Source organism: Diplotaxodon limnothrissa, linkage group LG12 (genome assembly GCF_057381915.1).
Source record: "Diplotaxodon limnothrissa isolate DT_005_m linkage group LG12, D_limnothrissa_male_GT1.1, whole genome shotgun sequence".
In the NCBI taxonomy this organism is placed as follows: domain Eukaryota; kingdom Metazoa; phylum Chordata; class Actinopteri; order Cichliformes; family Cichlidae; genus Diplotaxodon; species Diplotaxodon limnothrissa.
In genome coordinates, this window is record NC_140607.1 from 25,758,814 (window position 1) to 25,785,510 (window position 26,697).

Below are 26,697 nucleotides of genomic sequence, written 5' to 3' on the forward strand. Positions count from 1 at the left end.
TGCCTTAATCCAATTTAACAATTCTGCTCAATCCGTGTAACAGTGGGCATGGATTGAATATTTTTTTGTCTACTGTAATGGCATTAAAGTTGAACATAAGCATGCCTGTTCTGCTGGGCTGGACCACCCAGTCAGACCAAGGGAAAAGGGAGAGATGGGCCATGTCTTGGGGCATTAGGAAAACACATTTGATTTCTTTTTTTCTGGACTCAAACAGCATTCCTATCTGAACCTGTCTGAATGCATGTTTATAATGCTCATCATTAATAGCAGGCCTAGGCTAACTGGAGCGACATGCTTTCCACTGCTAGTGTCACGGCAAGTGAGATGAGCCGTGTGGAAAATAAAGGAGGATCCAAATGCAGGCAGTCGTGAAGGTGTAAAGGTGGTTTATTAAACACAAAAAGGAAAAGGACAAACGGCGAACGGAGCAATGACTAACTAGACTGGGAACAAACTAACTACAGAACACGAACCTGAACATGAGCAGAAACACTTGGCGGTTGACAGCAGGGAAACACACAGATGACGCAGGGTGGAATACACAGATGACGCAGGGTGGAATACACAGACGGACCAGCAACAACAATGACGGAAGACATGACTTAAATACACAGAGAACCACAGGGGAATTACACACAGGTGGTGGACACAGCTGGGAATAATCAACAAGACGAGACAAAGGTAAAACCGAACACACTCACATGAGACCCAGACCTTCACAATAAAACAGGAAATGAGAACACCACACCAAGACGCAGACCTGACACTGAGAGACAGACAGGAAACGACATATGAAACTAAACCCACATCGTAAACCCAGATAAACAGAAACATGGAACTCTAATAATAGAAATCATAATCATCACCATAACACAACAAGAGAACAAGAACATAATCCCTGATGCAAACTTAAATCAAAACACAATAAACTCAAAATACTGGGTCCAACGGACCCAGAACCGTGACAGCTAGGCCAGCTACAGAGGTCCGTTACACCAGCCCTCCCTTCAAAGGAAAGCGCACGGAACTGATTAAGATCTGACGCACACTGACAGCGCACTAACAAGTCGGCTTGTCTGATACACTCAACGCTCAAAGGCAATGCTAGCCTGAGGCTTGGTTTAAGTGCACTGCCAGGAGGGACAACGGAAACACGGGTATATGGAAAAAGGTGCATCCATCAGTCAATACCCTTCTACACGTGTGGAGATGGCACAGGGGGATGGGAGGATCAAGTTTAGAAAGAACCCACTGTCTGTTTTGAATTCTTTCCAAGTCGTGGACTGCCACCCAAAGATCCTGAGTTTACAGCAAGCAGAGAGGAATGGGACAAGTCAAAGGAATGTACTCTCCCGCTACAGGAAACAGCACATTACAGCCTCGGGCTTCGAGAATTCCACACTTCACGAGGTTACAAAGTTTTGGGGTCAACACTCACACAGCCTTGGGGTGAAATTAACACCCCAGCTGGACCAAGAAAACATGTATGTGTGTGCGCACACACTCAGCATACGTGCAAGCATGTGCACACGAGTGTGCGTGAACACACAGCTGTGTTTCTTCAATGACACATATTCCCATATTCCTTCTCCTAAGAAAACTGGTTGACCCCAGCATGTGTTGATATCTTGAAGGTGTCCCGCTCCAGGCTCAGCTGCTGAGACCAAAACAAAGTGGAAATAATTTTCAATCCCTCCCTTACCGGCCTCGGTCTCTTACGAAAACAAAAATCATTTGTAATGTTTTAGAGTGACATGAAAAGTACACATCCAAAATAGATAATTAAGAGAGTCTGGTGAAGTCAAATTGTACTATCCATCAACTGGTTTTGAGCCAAAATGCTTTCATTCCAATAAATCACAAAACTTATATGTATTCTGACAGAACTGGAATCAGCAAGCTGCTTTCTGGTTTTCAAAAGTCCAGTTTCTTCACCTGTGTTCATGAACTTAGGCTCCAGAAACTTGTGACAGAAATATTTTATTATTTTCTTACTTGTAATAGATCAAACTGCTAATCAAAGTAATCAGCAGCATATGACTAGTTAGTTATTTAGCTAATCATGTCTGTATTTATTTTTACTGAGTTAGTGCGCACTGTTGACTACATGGGTTTGTAGTGTACGAGTTATTAGTTATTAATGATTGACAAACGAAACCAAAAACCTTAGGAGAAGAGAAGAGAAGAGAAGAGAAGAGAAGAGAAGAGAAGAGAAGAGAAGAGGCCTATGCTTGTCACTGTAGTGGAGCCCTCGGTGTGGGTATTCAGCATGTTGCATAACATTAACCCCTGGTCCCCCTATTCTCAAAGTAGAGGAATGGTGGGGGGTGGCGGGCACCAAAGGAGAGAAAGTAGGTTTCTAAGGAACTGACATCACCCCCTTCCTCCTTTCAGATCTGAACGCCCCCTCCTCATTCTCATTTTCTCTCTCTCTTTGCTCTATTCAGCTCTACACTGTGATTGGCCAGATCATGATGGCAATCAGCCCGGCCCCTCTGTCAAAGCCAAACCACCCCCCATATCCTTTCGCCAGCTTTCTCTCCTTTCCATGCAACACACAACAGCTTGTCCCCACCCCAGCACATCTCTTATGTCTGACAACGGAAGCAGCCCATAACTTTCGAGGAGAACACGCACCACCGGCGGCAACCACTCCTGTAACTGTGAGTGATGCTGGTATAATTCCAATCCCAATTATGTTCAGTGTACACCTGAACATATTTACACATCTATGAATAAATAGTCTGAAACACCTGACCTGCTCCACTAACTAAAGATTTGTGACATAATGTATTATATGTATTTGCATGCGGCTGAACACATCTCTGTGTGTGAGTGTGTGTGTGTGTGTGTGGGTGTGTGTGTCTGTTTGCAGAGAACGGATTAGCTGGATTAGCCCTCCATCCCAGCAGGCACCCCCTATGGTGAAGAGGAAGCCCCCCAAAACCAGGTCATCTCACTGCTACCAAGTCTACAGCGACCTCCCAAAATCGGAACCTCCAGTATTATCAAAGGGATAAAGAGACGACCACCCCATGAAACTACAACGGCATGTACTTAAAAAGCTGCTTTAAAAGTTGTGTAAAGAAAATCAAATTTAAGTTGATTTACACTGAAAAGATCTTTTAAACTTGGGAAGTGACACCTGTTGCATGAGACAGAAAAATGATGCTTTCATACAAGAGCTTGATATTTTGGGTTTCTCTGGAGTTTAGCAATACTGGTACTTAATGAATATTTGCAAAGGTATGAAAGGTTCTTACTGTGGTTTTTCAAGTTGTGCTTTCAAGTTTTCCATAGGCTGGTATTAAAAGATTGATATTATTAACCATTTTCTTTCTAATGAATCAACCCATAATCTCCTATAAAGACATTTTGGTATTTTCTGTTCAATTATTAAATAACTATAACATAAATATCCCATTTACCTACATACTGAGAACCTTATCCTAACTTTTGTCCTAAGTGAATTAATTCAACGCACTGAGCACAGGCACACACCTATTCATAGCAGGTCTCACAGTGGATGATATAAGCCAGAGTGAAAACCAAGAAGTGAAGTCAACAGGATTGCGAACTTGAAACATTATTGTATTAATACTTGGATCTGAGGAAGAGGAACACTTCTGCAGAATTCTTAAATGGTGGTTTTCTTCCTACCAAGAATCTTTCTTGGTCTGACCACTTAGTCAGGGGTGAAGACTTCTTCGTGGAGATGCTCAGTCAGTGATAAGAAAATTTTCAGTCCATAACAACATCCAGAACTTCTGACACTAAAGTAATGTAGGCAGCAGAGCAGTTTGCCAAATCCTCCTGTAGGTTTAGGAGTCAGACGATGGTTTTCATTTTCCGTTTTAGCAATCCTATTTGCAGTACTCTTGTCAAAGTTTGTTACTTGATCTCCACCGGTTCTGTATACTGCCATTTCTTATTACATTACAAACTGCAAAAAAACAGCGACCTACAAAATCTTTGCAGTTTTCTAGCAACACTCCTTTAAACTTTCAGGCAGGTGCTTAGAGGCAGCCTTGGGCTATAGGAGTCCTAAATCCTGAGGCAAAGTTTGAGGAGTATAGAGAAAAATTATATAACTCTTCCTTTCTTTTTGTCTTCCAACATAAAATTGCACAAGAGACAATAAAAACATTTGTCTTTTTTTAAAATGATAAGAATATTTCATCTTTAACTCCATGCCGTTGCACACAAGGTCATCTTTTTCTCATTGGTAGTTCAGTTATGTTTAAGACATAGTTTTATTTAGACTATGGCTGATTTCAAACTTTCTCATGAGGTTTGGAAAGAGAGTATATACTAATATAATAAAAATACATCTGTTTGCATGTTCTCCCCGTGTTTGCGTGGGTTCCCTCCGGGTACTCCGGCTTCCTCCCACCGTCCAAAGACATGCAGCTTGTGGGGATAGGTTAATTGGATAATCCAAATTGCCACTAGGTGTAAATGTGTTAGTGAGTGTGAATGGTTGTCTGTCCCTATGTGTTAGCCCTGCGACAGACTGGTGACCTGTCCAGGGTGTACCCCGCCTTTCGCCCTATGACAGCTGGGATAGGCTCCAGCGCCCCCCGCAACCCTGAAAAGGATAAGCGGAAGCAAATGGATGGATGGACATCTGTTACTTGGCTATCTTGGTCATTTATTTGAACTTGCTTGGTATCTGCTCCTGGTCACACTGCTCAGGTAGTTTCCCACAGTAGGTCTGTCCAGTGACATCTCCTACTTCCTGTTTGTCTCCCATTCAGCTGCTACTGTCAATAACCTGCTTTGATCACTAAGAGGACCCCACCTGTTTCTGTCCTCCACCATTTGTCTGCTTTCTCTTATCCATCTGCTGCCACGGCTCTGAGTTCATCTTTTTTCTTAGATTTTCTGCTGCTCCCATTTTCTGTAGGATATCATCACTGCAATGTGACAGACCCTCTCAATAAAAGTAGATAAACATCAACAGATCTATGCTAGAATGCATTTGTTTATCACTTTATACACCGATCTAAAATATTTAGCTGCAGCGGGGAAAAAAAGTGGCATAGATTTCTGTCAAAGCATTGTCAAAAAGTGTTAGAGAATTGTTGAACTGCAGGCGGGCACAAGATTATGATCAGCCCGCCACAGGAACAAGCAAGAAAGAAGTCCAGGCTTTAATCCAGGAGCACACAGAATATGAGGACAGGGTTTGATGAGAGGAAAAAGAGAGACAGGAACTGGCAAAGGAGATGCCAGTGTGTAAAGAGATGCAAAAGGCTCAGAACAACTTTGCGAGCAGGAGAAGGAGCGCTCACTGCAGCAGCACGCACAGCAATCCACAGAGCATTAACAGCAGTTTCCAATGTTCACTCTGCAATGCAGGTGTGCACACAGCCACAAATATGTGGTGAAAGGCCTTACTGGGAGCCGAGACCCTATCTGACCCGTGGTGAGTTCCCCTCACTTGTACTGCTCTCCCTCCCTTGCACTCTCTTTCCCTCCCTCCTGTCAGCTTATAAGAAGAGGGGGCTGCCACACAGAGAGGGGAGTGTAAAACAATCGTGGTCAAGAGTGGAAAACTGTGAAATAAAAAAATGAGGAAAAAAACATGAGAGTGACAGAACGGAGACTGGAAGTCCTCGGGCTGGCAGCTGTAGCCGAGGGTCTCCTCATGCAGCAGCGCACCCCCGAAACACTCCGACCCCCGACACACCCCAGCTGCCAACCACTGCCCCCAGAATCCCCACCCATACCACCAAACCTCACCCCCCAACTACTGCATTACCATATGTATAGCTCCCCTCTCCCCTGATTATGCTAATCACCTGTCCGGCCTCTGCGGCCCCTAAAATGGGTGTATTTAGCAGTCGGCTGGCTCCCAATGCAGCTTCCCCTGGGCCCGAGGTGTACATTCACACACTCCTCAATGGGCAGATTCTTCCACGTTGCTGCCTTCATTCAGGTCCCTCTCGCCTCTCCCACCCCCCACGAAAAAAAAAAAATCCTATTCAGTGCCAATGGATTCAGAGAGCTGTGTAAAGAGTAGTTGGGGAAGGAAACATTGACAGAAAGTCTGTTTTTGTAGCATGTGTGCATGCAGTGGTTGTAGTTCAATTAAAAGTGATGTCATAATGCAGCCAAACAGACATGGCAGATCTGAAGCCACCATCACTAAAGTGACGCGAAAGCTTTATAAACTCTTCAGCGATAGTACACCTCTTACTCTGATAAAGTCTAGCCGATTTTACCCATGAATTCTGTACATTTTTTAGAGAATCAAACTGAGTTATTTTCTACAGTTGTCTGCTTCATAAAACTGTAAATATTCTGTTTGGTTTTATAGAGGGACCTGCTTGAATGCAATGCAAAAGATGCACCACACGTTACGCTCACTCACTAGCGGTGAATGCCGGTGATAATTGTGTGGTTTCACACATCTGTAAAATCTGAAAGCACACGTACTTTGTTCCAGGAAGCTGGCAGGTAAAGACCAGATAATGTCCAATTAAACTGCAGCAGATTTTCTGCATTCTCAGGTGTGTGATAATGAAGAAAAAAAAAAGACTCCAGGACAGGGAAAAAAAACCCCATCACATTCTGTATTCTTCTGCAGTGCCTGTCAAATTTAAGCCAGCCTTTTGCTGCATTTACAGCCTTGTGATTGGCTCACAACCAAACCATAACAGACCGTGACATGAGCCTCAACAACCAATCTCAACTAGCTATCTCTTTGTCATTTCCTGTAAAGATGGTCAATGATTTCAGGGATCCCAAAAAGAAACCACACATTCTTGAGTGTGCAATAAAGGACACAGAAACAGTATGAAAGTAAGACAAAGAAAAACCAACAGGATCTGTATTTGTTTTTTGAGATTCACGGCTACCACCCTCATAATTCAACTATTATTCCATCTTACTAATAAATCAAGGAACCTCTGAACTTGCATCTGTTCTGCACTCATCACAACAACCAGTCGCCCAGTCTGTTTTAAACATGGGCAAACTTAGTACACTGCTGGGAATCTGACTTGCTCAGATTCCCAGCAGTGCACCCACCGAGTTTAAAACAGACAGGATGTTGAGGTTATTTGGATAAGGGGTGATCTCATTTTTGCGTTCAGGGCATCTCATGGACCTTCTGTGTCTTGCTTGCTCGTGCAGCTTTCTGGGATGTATCCATCACTTTGTGCCTGACAAAGGTAAGAGTGAAATGCACTACAACTTTCTCTTTTTTTGTTAATGGCAATTATCATCTAGTTTATAAGTCCAGCAAATGGTGGTTGTTTATACTCCATTCTGTTATGTATAGGTCTGCCCAACAACCAGAGCCAAACTTTTACAGAAGGGCGGATTATAGTGAGAGCACTGGTCCCTTTATTTTGAGGCAAAGTGTTTATGGTTTACATGGATCACAGTATTAGGGTCTGTGGTGAAACATGTTATTTGGTGAAATTCATACATTTTTGAATGAACATATACATTTACAATGTATGTATTAATAATTCACACAGTAAATACATCAACTATAAAACAACTGTAAATGTGTATGAAATAGTTATTTTGAAACAAGAAGATGGAAGATATATGAAACTGACCCAACTCGATACTTTAATGTGCATCTAACCTAAATATCAAACCCGTGCATTCAGCTACCTTTGTCACTGTAAGTGTTGTTTTTAAACCAAAAACAATCTCAATCCATTGTAAAAAGCCTAGAAATACATATTAAATGATCATTTGCACACACAGTGAATGTGTAGCTAGCTAGAAATCAGCGCTAGTATAGACACAGACTATACTAGAAAACGCCTGCAATTTGTTCTTCTTGCTGAATTAACTGCTGACAGTCAAGACAGATTTCCTAATTTTTTTTGTTTTCTTCTGGAAAGGGTCATGCAATGGGGGTGAGTGACAAATTAGAGAATGACATTTAGTGACTGATAAAACCCAGCATGACAGGAAGAGTTCAGACTGAAAGACAGCACAGTGGTGTCCAAACTTGAAGAGCATTAGAAGTATACAAAAGCTTCCCATTTCTGGGATCCTGTGATGGACTTGAAATCTATCCAATGTACTATAAGCAATACTTATTGCTCTGTGTCAGCTCCAGTAGGCCCTAGACCAGGGGTGTCAAACTCAAATACACAGTGGGCCAAAATTCAAAACTAAAACAAAGTTGCGGGCTAACGTTAATATTTATTGAAATATATTTATTCCTCCAGATATAAGAATGAATCTTTTCTAATGGACTCAAACACGTTTTGCTGAAAAACTGAATATGGAACAAGCAAAGCTTAATACTAAACAATATATATATTAGCTGTATAATACCAGTAGGCCAGCTCTAATAGTAATTTGGTATGGCTTCGCGGGCCAAATGTAATTAGGCTGCGGGCCAAATTTGGCCCGCGGGCCAGAGTTTGACACCTATGCCTTAGACCCTCTGCAACATAGGGTGGGTGAGCAAATAATAAAATGGACAAATGCACAGGTCCAAAAACACTGGAGTAGTGCACGTGCCAGGGAACAACGAAGTAGAAAATGTTTAAGTGTAAACATGGTCTTTATAACACCCAGTGCTCTTTATGCAGATAGGTTACAGTGCAAGAGACGATTTCACTCAGTTGCATGCTGATTCAATCTGGAGCTCCTGACTTTTCAATCATCTGACAGAGGAAATGTTATCTTTGTATCTTTATGTCTTGCATGTGCATGTGTGGTACTTGTGTAACTGCCGTGGTTGCCAGATTCTATGACGACGTGCTGCAGGAATTGCAATGAAATATACAGCTACGTATGTAACTGTGGTGTGCCAGAGGGGCTAAAAAAAATAAAATAAAACAAAATACACACACACACACACACACACATACACACAGTTGGAAATGTTAGCGAGAAAATTTCTCTGCTCTGCAGTCTGAGAAGCATCAATCCACACCCCAATCTCTCTTTCCTAGTGTACGGTAGGCACTGCAGCCAAAACACAAACACACTACTGCTACTATACTCTTGCTTCTTCCCTCACTCAGTCTCCTCTCCAACACACACACACAGACACACACACACACACACTCTCCCTCTGCTGTTTTGTACAGAAGGGTGTTTCTCCACCCTTCTGGCAGTCATCGCTGTGAGGGAGGGAACAGAGGAAAGGGGAAGAGGGAGGGAGAGGAGGCGAGGGGAGGGAAGGGAAGGAGGGAGGCCAGACCACCCTGCTCTCATGGCAGGGCTGAGTGTTTACATTGCCGTGGCTCACTCTGTAATACATCTGGCATTCTGAGGCCACTCTCTCTCCAGCCAGGGACGGGGGAGTGGTGGGAGGGTGGGGGGCAGGAGGGGGGGAAAGGAGGCTCGGGTAAAGAGAGAGACCTTTCTGGCAGAGAGAAAAAGAGAAGAACAGAAGAGAGAGAGCGAGAGAGAGAGAGGGAGGTAGAGGGGGAGAGTAATTCTCTCCACAGTCTCCTGTGGTCGGTCATTCGCAGGGCTCTGGTTTTTGAATAAGAGCGCCTGAAAGAATGCAAAATGTAAACAGAGTGCTTGGAGGTATCTCAGGATGTTGTTTGTGAATGGGAGCATGCTTGCCTTGGGAGCACACACACACACACGCCCGCACACACGCGGGGAACGCTTGACGAGCAAATTTTTAAATGGTATTTCACATTCACTTTTGCCAGGTAGGCCTAATATACACAAAGCTGTTTTCAAACGCTAGCTTGAGAAAACAGCGCAGCGAGTCTGTGTACAGTACCAGAGGCGCAATGTTTCCCCACACTAAATCCCTCACCAGCCAGCCTGCACTTTTCATCAACTCGTAAAGTTTAACACAACACACTGGAATGTTATTCCTTATAGAGGGGTTTAATCATGTTTGTAGTGAACTGATAAACACAAACTCAGCGGAGTGCAGTTTGGAACAAGCGCGCATGTGTAGGTGCGCTCACGTTTGAGTATTACTGTATACATTTGATGTCAGGGAGCGAAACTGATGAGGAGAGAAGAATAGATGACTCTATGTCGTGTATGCCGCGCTAACTAGGGAGAAATATTGCGTGTGGGGGGGGGGGGGCGTTTGTATGTTTGATTGCTTGCTGCTGCTTCTGCTGAAAGAAAGCTGCAGGAGGTGTAGTGTGAGAGAAAGAGTGAAAGGGAAAGAGAGAAAAAGAAAGATAAAGGGAAAAAAAAGATACTACCAAAATAGACTGGCATGCCAACCCTGCTCAACCACCCACTCATTCACAGAACCAAAACTCCAAAGCCTCTTTCTGCGTACATGTGTGTGTGCACATGCACCCATGCATGTATCTATGCTTGTATACACATCAAAAGCTGAATAATTCAGCCATGCAAACCACAATCCTCTCAGTGGAGACACCACATTCAGGGCACTCCTCCTCCTCCACAAAAAAGGATGTCAAGGCTTCTTCTGCATGCACTTAACATTATACTGCACCCTTTTCCACTGCCATTACCAGCAAAACAACAAAACAACCACCAGCTCTGTTGACTCAGTTCTTAATCATACTAGATACAAAACAGACACGGAGGAACGGGCAAGGAATGGCTTTAGAAAAAAAATAAAATAACAACAACAACATTTGATCCTATCAGACTGGATTTTGAAACCTTAAATCCGGCTCCACACAAACATAGCCTGGCACCACTGTAACTGTTACCATACTGATTTCAGGGACAGGCTAGAGGCGCTCCACTTTCAATTTAAAAGGAAATTAAATTGTGAAATTTCTGCAGTATGACTTTGAAATTACTCCCTCTGTGACATGTCGCTCCTTCAAGTGTATTCTGTTGTTGAAGCTGGAATGATGATGCGCGCTGTTGTTGCACTTGGATATTTATTTGACATAAAATTATTATACAGTAATTCAGAGATTAAATAAAAAATAGATTCACTGCCCTCTGCTGGAGAAGAGATTTTAAAAGTTTGATCAGAAACTCACAAAACTGAATCATCACACAATGAGAAAAGAGTGCAAACTCGAAACAAAACAGCTGGCACTGAGGCGCTCTATTATACAGTAGGCATACACATGCGACATGCCCGCACGTGAACATATACAAACAGTGACCGGTGACAGCTGCGACCTTTGCTGCAGTTCCTCCACCCCCCCCCTCCCACTTCTGCTGTGAGTCTTCACTCTGCACCCAGGCCACAGGGTGAGTATCAGGTAAGGTTTTAAATAGTGGGGCCTCCACAAGATGACCTCAGGGTCTCAGGGGTCTACCCCAGTGGCCCCCAGCCTCTGCACTTATGCCCCCCAAGAAAGCACTCCGGGACCGAGGCCCTCCCCTCAGTCTGCAACCTTGAGACTACAATCCACTGCCCTGTGCCCCAGTCCCAGCCATAAATCTGGAGACCACAAGCTCTTTTTAAACTTGAATCATTCATATAATTGCCATACATTTGATATCAGACACAACTGTCAGGCAATTACACTCTTTTTCCTTCTTGGTAATAAGTTTCCATAGGGGAAAGAGATTCAATTTTCCTTAACCAATCATTACGGAGCAAAGTGTCTGACTGGATGTAATATATTTCTAGGTCAACACTGATGTGTAGCCATGTCAACATGTCAGTGGTTTTAAGATTGGAGCACAGCTAAGTTAAAATAAACTCTGACATCGGTCAATACTGCAAAAACATGCCGTTTACGTAGCAGTCGCCAGTGTTAACACGAAGCCTCTGTCTTCTCCTCCAGTTACTGTTCTTCACTTATCCTTCATCAAACCTCTTTGGTCCACAGATTCACAATTCTGGATCCTGAGGTGTGATGAGAACAAAATGCAGCCACTTAATTCATCCTCGCTTCAGTCTAGGCTGAATCTATAGACTAAATAAAACTCCAGCCATGATTACCCCACAGCTCCACATCGTCAGCTTCACCCCTGGCTTCAACTTCAACCCTTGCCCAGAGCTCAAGCTTCAAAAGCCCCAACTTCCAAACCATCCCCTCCCTGCGTCTCCTCTTCCCAATCAGCACAGCTCCATAATCTCCAGCCTTTCTCTCCGCAAAGAAACGGAGCAAAAGAGAGAGGGGCTGTCCTACAGGAAGGCCAATGTTTATGTGATACTGTTTTAATTAGTGGCAGGCAGTGCTCCTATTTTCTTTACAATTTGGCCTGTTTTTGCCATAACCTAGAATGCCAAGGGATGGCTCCATTTTCCATTTGCAGCCAGGAGGAAACCTAAAGGACTCTCATTCCTCGCTTATCCATGTCTCTTCTCCATGAATGTGGCTTATTGTTAATCACTGCAAGATCATCTAGATGATCTTCAGGTTTAAGCTGAGGATGCATCTGAGGTCGCAAGCCAGTGAGCATGTTTTCCAACACTGAGGAAAGCACACAGAGAGCTTCAGACCACAATTGTGTGTGGGGAGACAGTACACCACAATACTACAGCTTCCTGTTTGAACTAATCATTTCCTGTGAGTGGATATAAGCACAGAGATTGTCTGTAGTGTGGATACAATCTGCCCTAAATAGAAACCACGGTCACTTTGATGTTTTCTAAGTGGGAAAACAAGACTGAAAATCTTACGATCTTGCCCCGATTGTTAAGTAAAGAACAAACTTCCATGCATCCTCAGAGGTCTGACACCACTGCGTCTTTGTGCAGGCATGCATCTCACTCCCAATTGGTCTCTGTCACTTTGTCTAATAAACAGAACTTCCTGTGTCAGAGTATTTATAAACAGTGCTGAGTGAGCACTGTGTGAGAAAAGACAATCCCTGCAAAAGCTGTGGCACGTGACCTACAAGCTAACTGCAGTAGAGACTTAACGGCGGTCTGCCGGAGACCTCAGCTGCTCTGCAGCTATCAGAAAGCAGGTGACGACCGACACGACACGAGATCGCAAACGTGAATGTTGCTCCGGTCAACACTGGAGGAGCTGAGAGATCTGATGGGAGCTGGGCTGTATTGTATGAGCGCACGCATCCACAGGCCACACAGCTTCCACGTGGGGTCGTCCATGGGTCGCCTGCAGTTCCAACCAAATGAAACATAAACAGGCACTCTGTCCTCTCCTCTTTTTCCTCTCGGACGATGGGCCAGTCCCCCAGCACGGCCCAGCACAGCGTTCCACGGTCCAGGCAGAACTAATCTATCCCTCAGCTGTGCAGTCTAATCTAAACAAACAGATCTCTCCCTACCAGCATCTGGAACCCCTCACTTATCGGGATGTAGAAAACCACAGCAGCCCTGTCTTGTAGTCAGAGCCTGTGTACGAGCAGGGGTTCGCATCTTGGTGTGAGCCAGTATGAGACCATTTTGTAGATGCCTACCAGAGGTCACTACACTACTTGTGTGTCAGTCAAGGTCAGGTTCAGTTCTGTCAACACCAAAATTTATTGGTGGAACAAAACAAAAGTGTACAGTCACTCTGGGTTTGAGTATCCTGAATTTGATGCAACACCAGCAGCGCTAAACTTGCAACAGAATCAGCTGAAACATCTGAAAATGCTGATAAATCACAAGTTACCAGACCTTGCAAGGACAAAAAGGTGCAAATAATAATGGGAAACTGAGAAAATCTAAAAATTCTCACATTTGAGAAGCTACAAGAAGACCGTTTACCTACTGAATCAATAACTCTGAAGCTATAGCTTTTAGTAATTTTAACCTCAGTACTCTGAAGAAGCTGAAATAAGTCTACAGTTTGCACTTGCAATGTATCTTGAAGCCAAAAGACTTCATTGCTGTCCTTTTAAATATGCTTTAAATAAAAAGTTTGCCAAAATGTTTCTAAACCCCGTTCTTTGAGAAGGGCAGCAGTATGAGAAGGAAGACGCCAAAGTGATGCTCTTAGTATTTTTTAGTAATTTTTGTTAAAATCCCACACAGCGTTTAAAATTAAATCAAACAGGCAACAAAACGGCGACAGGTCCCTGCAAATCTTTGATTTATTCATTTTTTTTACATAAATTACAAGAAGTTATAAATATATTACTAATTCATTTGAGCACTTGTGTGTAAGAGTAAATGATGCACTGTGAAGTGTGCAATAATATTCAGTTCCAAAAGGTGCCGGTCACTTTAGTATACGCGACCGTGGTCAGACATGTGAAAGGGTGTGAAAACAGTGCGATCCTCTGAGTATAATCAGGATTCCTATCCCAAAGAGGCTCCCCTCTGCCTAAACTGTTGCCAACTGCGCCTGCGCCGCAGATTAGAAGAACACGCTGTCTGTCAGACCCCTGCAGCTGCACACAAGGGGAGAACAGCCAACCCCGGGCAGGAGGTGTGGTGTTTGATCTGTACAGGAATCAGTTTGCTTTAGTGCTTGATCTTGTTAACTTTTTTTTTTAAACCTGAGACAAAGTGGTTTAAAAAAGTTAAAAAGGCAACCACACAAGCACACGCTAAAAAAATGCATTCATTTTTATAACCAAACAGTACTCCACTTCAATTTCTCAACAAGTCTGCTCCTCCATTCATGACTCCTACAGCCAACTCTACCCATAAGCGCAGGAATGTGGATCAAAGGAAAGGAAAAAAAGCTCAGCCCCTTCCCCTTAAACCCCCCACAAGCACCACCCATATGCACAGTTTCTTTCTTCCTTATATATTTTCACTCTTCATAAGTTGTTTAGGAATTTCAAAAACAAGGAAAACTAACAAATGTTCCATCCACCCCGCAAACACGAGTTCCTGCCCTCACTCCGCTTTTTCCCTGCAGCCAGAGACAAATCTTTTTGGAAAGTTGAGAGCTGTCCAAAACGGGACCACACACAGTCAACTGCTGGGGGCAGGCAGGCAGACACACACACGCGCACACACACACACACACACACTCACACACATCTCACAAAATGGCGGCTTTCACAAAAATTTCTTCTACCCCGAAAGCCCCTTATGAACTTAATTACAACTTGTTATGAGCATAGTTACACTCAGCCCTTGCACATCTTATGTGTGCATCTAGAACGGTTTTAGAAGCTAAGTGTGTTGGGAATAGGCAAGTATTTTCAAGTTTTGCTTGGGTGCTTGCCAGCACCTATACAATAAACAATCCCCATACCTACTTCATTAAGTAACACCAACAAACCTTCTTCCTCCAAACTAAACTGTGTCAAATTCTTGGAAACATGCAATATGAAGTCAAACAGTTTCAAAAGCACTGAAATAAAGAAAAGTCCCAGCAGGTCACACTTAAAAACATCATGAATTGCACAGCTTGTCAAAAAACAAAATAATCAAGAGCGTCTTACCTTCCACCCAGAGTTTCTCCACATCCGTTTCCAAATTAGCTGCCCGTAAGCCCACAGCAAAAGCTCCAAAAATCATGAGGCCAACAACCAAAAACTTTCCGCAGTTCTTTTGAATGTAACAGCCCAGCCTAAATAAAAGTCTCTGGAACTTCGCTCTCAGCCACAGAGGTGCTTTCCTCCCAGTTGCCTTCCCCTATGATAAGACAAGAGTCCCAGAGTTACTGTCAGTTAACAGACAAAGCACCATACTTACCTGCTCAGGTGAGGCTGTAGGGTTAAAGACAAAAGATTTTATGGTATACATGCAAATAAGCTACAACAATAAATGTGTCCACTTAAAAGAACCTTTACAGTTTTAAAGTACAAGCCTCTCTTTGATCAAAGAATCCCACCTGCTCTCTTTTCAGTAAGACTGCACATTTACCTACAACCGGGGATCTAAAGTCAGAGAGCTGGGATCTTCCAACACATCCACTAAATCCCTCTGCTAACCTTTATTCACTGAAAAACCACAAATCTGCTGGGGATCCTGGGCAGTGCTGAGGACTCCCCAGAGTGCGAGCTACAGGTCCTGTCAGATCAGAATCCTTAGCATAATACATGCACTGGGAAGGTACCAACATTCCCTGTCACTTCACAGCCACAATAACCAGTTGTGAATACAAATAATAATAATAATAATAATATATATATAATTTTTTTTTAATAGTCCAAAATAAGTACATCTGGACCTCCAGAGTAGACACAGGTAAACAGGACATAACTGTCAAACCACAACTACTAAGCAGGCTCCCTTGTGTCTTTGTTCTACTCTTTATGTAAAATGGCCATTGGAAGCACAATACTGCTGTTAGTAGCAGACTATAAGTCTTAAAAGACAGAATAAAATAAAATACTGAATGCACTGTAGACCACATGCTCCCCACTTGACAGAAACTGTTACATTTTGAGGTGTAGTGTGATTGCTACTGAAGTAACCTGCACGCACACATCGCCCGGTGATATTAAATACCCTGAATCGGCGCATGTGGTAAAACCACAAATACCACCACCACGCACTCACACGCGCTCTCCCCGTCTGGCCGCTCGTGTGTTCCGGCCTGCACGGGGAAGTGAAGGAGCTATCACGGGGAGGAATCACAATATTTGTGAACGGAAGAGGGCAGCCACATGGATTCTTTACTTTCCTCCTCTTTACACGAGTCACCCAAGTTTAGACAGTGTCACCGAAACTCTTTAAAGCTTTGGGTGCTCCGCGTAAAAGAAAGGCTGGATGTTATGAAACGGTCAATGGCAGCGTTGCCTGCGAGAGTAAAAGCTGCATGTTTTTTGCCTGGTGCGGGACTGCTCTAGGTTGGGGATGCACTGGAAACAATCGCGTGTTTGTACTGGGGAAACGGGCACTTAGAACTTGCAGCACATCTTTCATCATAAGCCGGTTGCATCGGAAGAGTCGCGTGAAATCAAACACAACTACTTTGCGCTTTTCTGCAACCTTGCCTTACCGCTGTGTACCCCGTGCCCAGCCCGTCCCGTTACCTAGCAGCGACTGGACAGTTTGGCCACATTTTTTTCTTTTCGACGAATACAATGAAAGCAGCATCACAAAGCCTTTTCCCGTTCAAGATGAGAAATAAAAGCACCTCTGAAATCTGCTCCAGAGCAAAGCCCGCATCGCAGTAACTCGGCCGCTGCAAATACTCCAAATCCAGCGGTGTGTTGCGGGTATAGTCCCCCCTGTTCCTCCGCGTTATCCTCGGCCGATCGGGGTCTCTGTTTTCCTGCTCGGAGGGCGCATTACCAGCCGAGGCCATGTTGCGGGGACAGCGATATGGTTTCCCACTTTATAGTATTTCCCCGAAAGCGTGTAGCGATATCCCAAGAGAACAGAGTTTCACTCTCGGAGATCTCACACCCGTGAAGTAGGGCTTCATACTCCTGTTGGAGACGGCGAGTCAAAGTCTGCGCCTTCCATCCCAACATTTCGTGATCCGGAGGTCTCCACCGCTTTCACCGCATTCACCGTGTCTCTTAAAAAAGTAAGTTTCTCTCAAAAAGCGAGCTTCGCGAAGTGATTTCCATACACAAGTTGTCGGGTATGAAACCTCGATAGTCGTAGCATTCTGGTGACATCTATGTGGTCTTCCCCTGGGCCGCGCGTCACGGCCAACTCTGAGATTCAATAGAAATGAAGAAAAAGACCTCTCTCCATTTGGAGGCAGAGAAAGAGGAGGGGTGAGAAGAGGAAAAAAATACTCGAGATCCCGCCTCTGGGGCTGTCAGATTGCAGGAGTTTCTTGCATCTGATTGGTTCCAGAAGGGCAGAAATTACTCAGCAAACACGACTATTATTAGCTGCTTAGCAACAGCTCACTAAAGTAGAGAGACCACCCAGGCAGGCAGACCTCATGTGAGCATCTCCAACTTCAGGGGAGGCTCGCCGAGAGTCGAACCCATTTGGTGCATTCAGGTTTTCACGTAGAGCTCCGTTACAATAATGAAGCGTTTCCCCGAGAGGACCCGAAGTCAAATACAAGCTACCCGTTTGTGCATCGGAGGGGGCTTTTTGGCATGTCAGAACTTTAACTATTTTTTTCCCCTCAGATGATCCTCTAACTGGTTCAATGAGAGGGGGGCGGCTTGTAGGCTATACTGTTGTTGCGATCTTTAGAGTCCAACACCGCCAAAATCAGCTCATTAGTGTTTTGTACATATCAAAATACGCCACAGCCTCAGGACCACAGCTCTCTACAAAGCAAAACAAAAGCCCTTTGATAAAACGTCTAACTGGGAAAATATTACCTATAGAGAACTGCGATGTGTTTATGCGCAATTACGCATACAAATGCCTAATTATCTCCCCTTTAGTCTAGTGATCCGACAGGGTAATATCACAGTATTATGGTTATTTAGCTAAAAAAAAATCACATTTCATATAGATGCAGATATACATAAGAACTATTTGTGCATTTACATCTTGCTGCACAGTAAGCAAGCGGATTTTAGGATTTCATTATAATCTCATGTCCCTAAACTGCCAAAGGAGGTAGCATTTATCTATCCGTGCTGCAGGCATCATTTTTATAATTGACTTTATTCTGATATAACTTTTTTCATGAAATAAAGATAAAAACAAATTAATTCAAATAAACAGACATCGGGTCAAAATAATAAGGTTATAATAAGCAAAACAATTAACTCCAGCAGCCACTCTTGGCTCGCCAGAGCATCAGGTGTACTTCACACCTAAGCCATCTAAGCTGACTCTGGGCGTGTGGCTGCCAGCCGAGCTCTTACCATCTTCTGTCCTGGTGGGAAGAACATTCAGAACAAATCCGTGATTTCCCGCTCCTCGGAGAGCGAAACGAGTCAGTTATAATAAAGATAAAAAGGAATGATTAAGTGTTGTGAGGAGAGAAAGAGATGCATCGTAATCTGTCTTGGTCACAGTCAGAATGCTCAGAAAAAAAGTTTACCCAATTATAGGACTGTTCCTTTTTTGGCCACGTTGGTGGTCTCCTTAGCTTCATAGGCAGGACCCTTTGATTGTCACGTGATTCGTCGTAAACTGTGCCAATCACGCAGCAGCAGCTTCCAGTATTTTAGGCTTTGGTAATTGAAGGGGAAAAAAAGAAAAAGAGCCCGCAACGCACACCTGTGTACTCTGACATCAAAGAAGTGAATGCAATGCAATATAGAGACGCATGTGCACATGTGGGTACTTAAGGAACAAGCACATAGGATCAAGCATACAGATTGTTTCCATTGATGCATAAGGGACTGTAGATGCTGTACAATAAGGAAACCACAAACAGATTAATACAATCACATGTCCTCAGCCACATAGTCTCAGATTATATTAACTTACAAAGACCGATTTGTGTTACTATCAAAGTAAGTAATTTTACTACCCTTAGTGTCACCCTTGGAGCAAATTACTTTACATTTGGTCTGGACAGAAACTGTCCATTTTACTGGAAATAACATAACATTCATATAAATGCTTATTTCTGATCTGTCTGTATCATAAATACTAAGATTCTTCTTTGCAGTTAGTATGAAGGTTGGTTGTGATGGAGAAAACCAACCTTAAATATATACAATTTAACTGCCATCAGATACTCCAGGTGTAGTATCAGATACTGCAGGTGTAGCATCCGAGTGAGGGAAAGTGTCCAAGGGGGAACAAAGTTAGGCTGCGATGCCCCCTAATGCTCCTGAGAAGAACCAGGCCTGTGTCAGTGGAACAGGAGGAAGTAGGAGCCGTAAGTGCAGCACAATATCTGTGCTATGCATGTTCAAGTTGTTGTCATGACAGTAACGCTGCAGGACTCCATATATGTGCCTTAGGTCATTGTGGAAAATAGTCCCCCTCCCCCCATTTGAATACTGTAGTTAAAAGTTGTAAAGATATGCCTGTAAAAATGCTCTCGGGAGATTATATTGCAAGCATCTGTGTGAACTAATGAAATACATATGCACAAACAACACTAAAACACCCTAGACCAAACATGAACATATATCATTTTTTATTTATTGACCATTAACATGGATGGGATGCACTAATTGCTGGCTTTAGGAAGGGAGAAATTAATCCAGCTTATTCTGATCTGTAAATGCAGGAAACAGTTTGGATTTCAGATTTTGTAAGATCAACAACTCCATTCAACTTGTAAGGCATGGAGCAACAAACAACAAACTAAAAGGTTTCAGTAGTCACCTTTTCATACTTGTCATCAAAATCAGATTACTCCCCTTTTTGTGACCGAATATGTTTAATAAATCTGTATGTAAACATCATTTGTTACATGTTGATCTACAAAGAAATAAGTTAAACTGCTCTTCTGCATCTGCTGTGACACACTCACTGTTCAAAACAATGTCCTACAGAGAGAGTTATCATATTTTTCTTAAATATTTGTTAGCTTTTCTTATGCATTACATTTTTTAAAAATTGTTTCAGAGTTAGTTTGCTTGTTTTACTCAAGTTGATTGTTCGAACTGTTTAACTCTAGGTTCGTTTTTATTATTAATATGTTAAGTTTTGTCAAGAAGACATACTTTAATTTTTATCTAGCCCTCTTTCACAGCCACATGGATTTCTTAATGAGGAAAGGAGATGAAGTATTCATTTAGGTGCTTGAGGTATTGGGCATTGATCCCAGAATGACTTCACCAACAAGTCACCTTTGGTGACCCCTGGCAGGGCCCCTCACACCCCTCAAGGCTGGTTGCTGGCCAGTGGCCATGAGAAAACACTGAGAAACCTTGCTTAGTGCATGCGTTTATTTATGATTTGCAGGTGGATTACAGTTCCAAGCAGAACTGTGCCAAAACATTACTATCCCTGAGTCAAAACAATAGCGTCTTTTTAGCCAGGACCATGGTTATGCTTGATGCAGGGATAAACAAAGATTTCTAATCAATACTATTTCCATTACCCGGCGTTATGGACATACTTTGAATTTTTTTTAACCAGTCCAACCACTGCATTTTTAGTCAACTCGTTTTCTGTCACATCAGTAAACAGTAGCAGTATCCAACCAACCAATAGTTAAAAAAAAGTCTCGTAAATGCAGAAAGTTCATAAATACTCAGTTTAGTTGAGTATTTATGAAGCGTTTGTTTTTTCCAGTCGTTATAAGACTACAGTAAGTGTAAGTCACTTACAGTGAAGTGTATTGAAAAAAAAAAAGACCAAAAGGGGCAACAACAACAGAAGAACACCTGTTTATTGAAAACAAATGTTCCCAGTTAAGCAAGAACATCCTCTACTTTTGTTTTTCATGCCACTTACAAAAAGTAAAGTGAAGGAAAATCAATATGAATGCGTGGGAGTGAAGGTTTCTTGGTGCTTGAAAGCTTATGTGATATGTTCCATTCATGGGCAAAAGTGTTGTTTATACGTCCAATTTAGCTTTAGCAGCATTACACTGATTGTTAACCAAAACAAAACAAAAAGAAAACAGGTATTGCAAAATGTGTAAATGCCCCTAACATGACTGCTTGTTTTCTTGTATGCCCTTATGCACACATTGCTGTGACTATGATAATCATATGTTGTTTTCTAGGTTTTGCCCCAAACTTCTAGCCAAGTTGAATAGTTTGCTGTTGAACCATGGGAACTTTGCTTATAGAACAGCCAACACAGTAAACAATAAGACAATAACAGAGGTTTGATACAAAATCCTGGCTAGCCAAACCTTGAAAAAGAAAACAAAGCTTTGTTTCAACCATCTTTTGTAAACATAAATAAAGAGTAACATTCTGGTTTTGTTCTGACCAATATCGTAATGCCTAAAGGGGACCAGCTACGCCCTTTTCTATATCTACTCGGCCTTAGAGCTGCTCATCAAATCATCCACCGTCCATTGTCTACTGGCTTTTCGCAAAATTCAAAAGAGCCCACCCACCACTTTAATCGCAGTCGCATCTTTTTCTAACATATGCCATAGAAATGGAATATTTAACAGTATTCCCAAAAAGCCTATTTTTTCTGACTGTTTTCTTAATGACATTTACATTTACAACAATGGTTTTCACAGCAGTGGGGAATAAATTTCATTACAGTAGATTTCTTTCTGAAAGTGCTGTAACTAAGTTTAAGGATATAATTATATATGATAGCCTTGAGGAAAACTATTGTTTTGATTTGGCGCTGTATAAATAAAATTGAATTGAACTAAAAGAGTTTTTGATCTGCGGTTGATTTTATTAGTTTAGTTTCCTAGTGTCTATCTTTCCTCTATCTCATCCATGTGTTTGTACAGCTGTCTTCCCAGTTCATTTTGGTAACTATTTTTTTATGTGTGTTTCTGTGCACAGGCCTGTGCAGCAGGATAAAGTGCTGTGATACGATGGGCTGTATCACCGTGCTAACTTATACTGCAATGGTTAGGTTCTAGATTAGAGAGGAACATGTGCAAAATCACCACCTACTGACCAATAAATTCTCCTGAAAAACTGCATCATTACTCCTGCATAGATAGTAGCAGAGTCTAAAGTTTTTCAATAGCATCTCATGTCTTTGCATTTCCCTGATGAAAATTCTTAGATGCAACCTTGTTGTTTGATTTTTTTCCTCCCAATTTTCCGCTAACAATCTTACAAAAATATTATTGTTCTACAAGCGTTAATATATGATCCTAAAACAGAGCTGCTATTTGTACTTGTGGACTTTAAATCGAGTTTCCTTTACTCTAAGCCCATTTTTGCACTCACACATTTATTCAGTGCTTTTAATACCAAACCTGCTGTGGAGTGCCTTTCCTCTCAAATACTCTGGTGCTTTTGTCTTTCGCTCTATACACTAATTCTCCAAACTATGGAAATGGAAGACGAGTTGTATTAAACGGGAAATGTTCTTTGTGTATTTCTATCTGTAAGGCTGGACATTTTTAGTCAGCGGAAAATCTCTCTGTCAGTACATCCTTACGGTATTCCCCTTTGGAAGGCCCATATAGGTACCATTTCCAATATTTCTGCCAGGTCATAAAGCTCTCCCGTCCTCCTCCATCTTAACTGCCCCCCCCCCCCCCCACCCCCCCACCTCTGCACCACCATGGCTCCCTGTGAAGGAGTAGGGGCTGAGTGCAGAGTGAGAGCCTGCTGGGATGTTTATGTTGCAGCTCAAGATTGTCTTCAATCATACGTAGAGCTGTTTGACAGGTTGCAGCAGCAGACTTTGGCCTCTGTTTACCTCTTCCAATTTCTGTGAGGGTTTGTATGTACAATAAGAGGAGCTCGGCAAGGATACATTTAGCAGGAACATAGAGAGGTGGACCAAAACTATAAGAAAATCAAGAAAATGCTTTTTTTTGTTTGTTTGACTGGCACAGTGAAGAAAGCAGGACAGATTTTGATTCTTCTTCTTCTTCTTTTGTGAAATCACAGTGATATGTGAAAAAAATAAAGCTTACATAAAGCAAGCTGATTTGGGTGTCTTCCTAGTGATGTCTCTCAAAAGTCAGTAGGCATGATGTGAGAATAGAGATATGAGATGAGGTTTTCCTGACAAGAAGTGTGTGACTGCTAATGAGAAACTAAAAATTTTAAATTGTGTCAGTTTTATTGGAACTATGTGCAGCAGTTGACAGTTAGTCTGCTGTTTGGCTGACATTTACTTTGAAATCCGGGATGGACAATGTTGGAGCAAGCAGATATTTAGACAAGGCAGTGGTCTGTTCTGCAGAACTGGCCTGAGAAGCTGTAATTTTTGGAAGCGAGCTGAGCCTCCAATGTTAACAGGAAATGTGTGCTGGTCTCAATGTATACACATGGCCTCAACAAATAAGCAGTATAATACAATATCAACGCTGTGGCTCTGTAGAAAAAGGGCTTACAAAAAAAAAAGGAAGGAAAGTTATACAGTCCAAAATAGGCTGAGAGGAAGGGAGAGCAGACAGATGGAGTTAGTTTCACAAAAAATTCATTTTTATAAATTGCACAAAGAAAGAAGGGAAATTTTGAGTCACAGACACACATTCACAAACAAATATATTTGTTTAAATTCAAACATCTGCACTCTGCATCTTGACTGCAGCATATTAATGGAAGATTTACTTGTATTTGAACTGAGGTAGGTCTCTGTGGGAGGGCCACTGGAAAAAGTGACACATTTAAGAGTATGAAACTAATAAGCTGTCCAGACCTCTGTTTACTCACTCAGACCTCCTGTTCAGTTTGGTCGCAATAACAGCGGGAACTGTTACCTTTCTGGAATGTAAGCTCATAAACAAGCTGCATTAATTCTTGTTAGGGGAAAATTGTTTCAGCTGCGCAGAGAATGGATGCTCACTTTGGTGTTTGTAAATGCATCTTTCAAACGTTTCCTATTAAATATTGATGATGCATTTCAAATTTATAATTTAATACAACTTCCTTGTAAATGTCCGTAGTGTGTCAGTGGTGGCAGTTTGAGCTCAAGAGCTGTATTAATGGGAATGAAAGGTATTTAGCAGTTCTCGGAATACCAGCGCTCTTCTCAGGTGTGCCTAATAGCGTAATAAACCTATAATTGCAGGATTTTGTGTTGGTTTGTCAGAGGAATGAAGTGCACATATGGCGTCCTGAAAATGTAAAAATAATTAGAAATAGATTCACAATGTCTATTTTAAATCAAGCAGAAATGTCAGAGTTGTAAATAAATCCAATATATCGAGTGCAAAAAACTGTCATGAATCGCTGTGTGGCAGGCAAGCAGGAGTGGTGGACCCAAAATGCAGAACTCAGACACGGAAGTGAAACTTAAGGCACAGCTTTATTGCTGGGAAAAACCTCGTACAAACTAAACTCACCAAAAGAAAACAAAAAGTCAGAACAGAGGAACCAAGGACTGAAACACTGGAAAGAAACACTAAACTGGAGCAGGAGACCAAACACTAGGAACATAGAAGCAGAACACACAGCTAGTTGAGGGTACGACGCGACACCGAGTAGGGGAAGACACAGACACTAAATACAAGAGGTGAACGGAGCAAAGAGGAAACAGCTGGGAGACACGGCTGACGTTGATTACACTGACGAGACAGGGAGAGCACAAAGCTGAACGCACTGACAAAGGACACAGACCTACAAAATAAGACAGGAAGCACACGCCAGACAGAGACAGACTCGTAAACAGGCATAATGACGTCATGGACAAACAGAGGGACATACGGGCAGAGAAGACCAAGCACAGGCAACCTAAACCAAACATAATCATCATCGTCATCAACTAAAGAATCAGAATATAATTGTAATCAAAACAGTATCACCAGAGAATAACCAATCCATAATGCAAAAATAAACCAAAACATAAGAAACTCAAAATGCTGGGTCGACCCGACCCAGGACCGTGACAAAAACAGCAGTTTCTTGAGCGTAAACTATGCCGCAGCATCATGTATAGAATTAAAACTACTGAAATGTTGGATGAAGAGAGCCAGGGAAGGGAAGGAAATACGGTGGCCAAAACAGAGAAGAAAAATCTGTTTTCATGTTTACATTTATCGCCATGTGTAATTTTGCGTGCAATAAAATGACTGTGCTCTGGGACTCGTGTGCCATGTTTGGCTTTAATCTGCCAAGAGAATATAAAAAAAGACTTGTGATGCTAACTTGTTCACCATTTTGGTGAGTGTTTGCTATAGAGGTTGATGGCATTAACTGAGAAAATTATTGCTAAAAACCCAGTCACGCAGGCCTAGCAGCCACTTGTTACTAGGTAAAAATGGTTGGAAAATATCTCCTTGTGATTGCTTTGGTCAACAAGTATTTTGTTGTGGTCATAGTTTGAATGGAAATTATAGATTTCCACTACCCATCTCTTCTCTGTGAAATGTGCAACACAAATGGGCTTTTGGGGTTTGAGTTTTTCAAGTTTACTTCTGCTAGGCTAATTTTTTACCACGTATTTGCAGACAAACATAAAAAAACTAGAGGAAACCCTGGCAATCTGCTCAGCAACCAAAGCAATCAATAGAAGGTTTTTAACATGGCTCCTTCCTTACAACCAATTTCATCCAGGGACATCCAGCAACCTCCAGGAACCACTGCTAACCAGTCAGGGAATACAGATTTTTCCCTAGCAACCAGTGGTTGTATCACATCCAATATGGCAGATAACTCTTAAGCAATATATGTCTGACGTAATGTGAAACCTCAGTAAGTTACCAGCTTCGACATGCTATTGTCCACTAAGTCTACAGCTCATTGGGTAGTAGGCTCATCATTTCTCACCGCTGAGATGATCAATTACCAGCTGATTGGGCAAAGATATACACTTCTCCAACTTCTTATAGTGTCACTGTTTTCCATGTTGCTGCACCTTAATGAAATACAGCTTCGATGTAAGTTCATTAAGGAAAATCTGTAATTACTCATGCCCGCTTTCTACCTTCATGGTTAGGTGTTAGGCTTCTTGGCTGTTCTTTTCATCAGTACAACCTTTCTGTCAACCTCAGTACTGCCATCATTACTCTGGTCCAATCACCTTCTTACCTGCCTTCATTGTGCAAATCAGCCTCTACTCTACGTGGTTAAAATCTGTGCTCTCCATCATTTTCTGTGCCTCTCATTTGTGCAACTCACTTCCTTCCCATCTCCACCTCACAACCACTTCAGTCAGAACTCAGTCCAAGCCTCAGTCTTCATCTTCACCACCACCACCACCAGTGTCTAGATTCCAGGGGGTCCTGTCCTAAATCCTAGGACTGCTGGGATTCTGTTCTGCCTTGATGGGTCGCTGGAGTCTAATCGCTAAATACAATAATTTGATTTCTGACTGAAGTGTGCTTAATGACCAAATATTCAGAGTACTGGATGGTGTCACCATGCCTATGTCTATCCTTTATGTACACAGTCTATGAGTAGGTCTAAAGCACTGAGTAAGGAAAATAGTCTTTATGTAAATTCTACTGTGTTTCCTCATTATCTTAATTAGAAAGGTTTAATAGACGTGGCACACTAACCAGGCTTCATCATAGCTGATAACCTAGCACTCCACTT

General features: G+C 42.4%; 1 protein-coding gene across 1 annotated transcript in view; it reads right to left on the reverse strand.

Annotated features, from left to right (window-relative positions):
* Positions 1–17,364, reverse strand: part of ptch1 (patched 1) — a 48,744-nt gene extending 31,380 nt beyond the window's left edge. Inside the window, exons 1-2 of the mRNA XM_085368425.1 lie at positions 16,854–17,364; positions 15,211–15,403 (exon numbers count right to left, since the gene is read on the reverse strand). Of these exons, the coding sequence (XP_085224551.1) occupies positions 15,211–15,403; positions 16,854–17,024 (364 nt within the window). The 5' untranslated portion in view covers positions 17,025–17,364. The remainder of the gene's footprint in view (positions 1–15,210; positions 15,404–16,853) is intronic.
* Between the last annotated feature and the right edge of the window lie 9,333 nt (positions 17,365–26,697).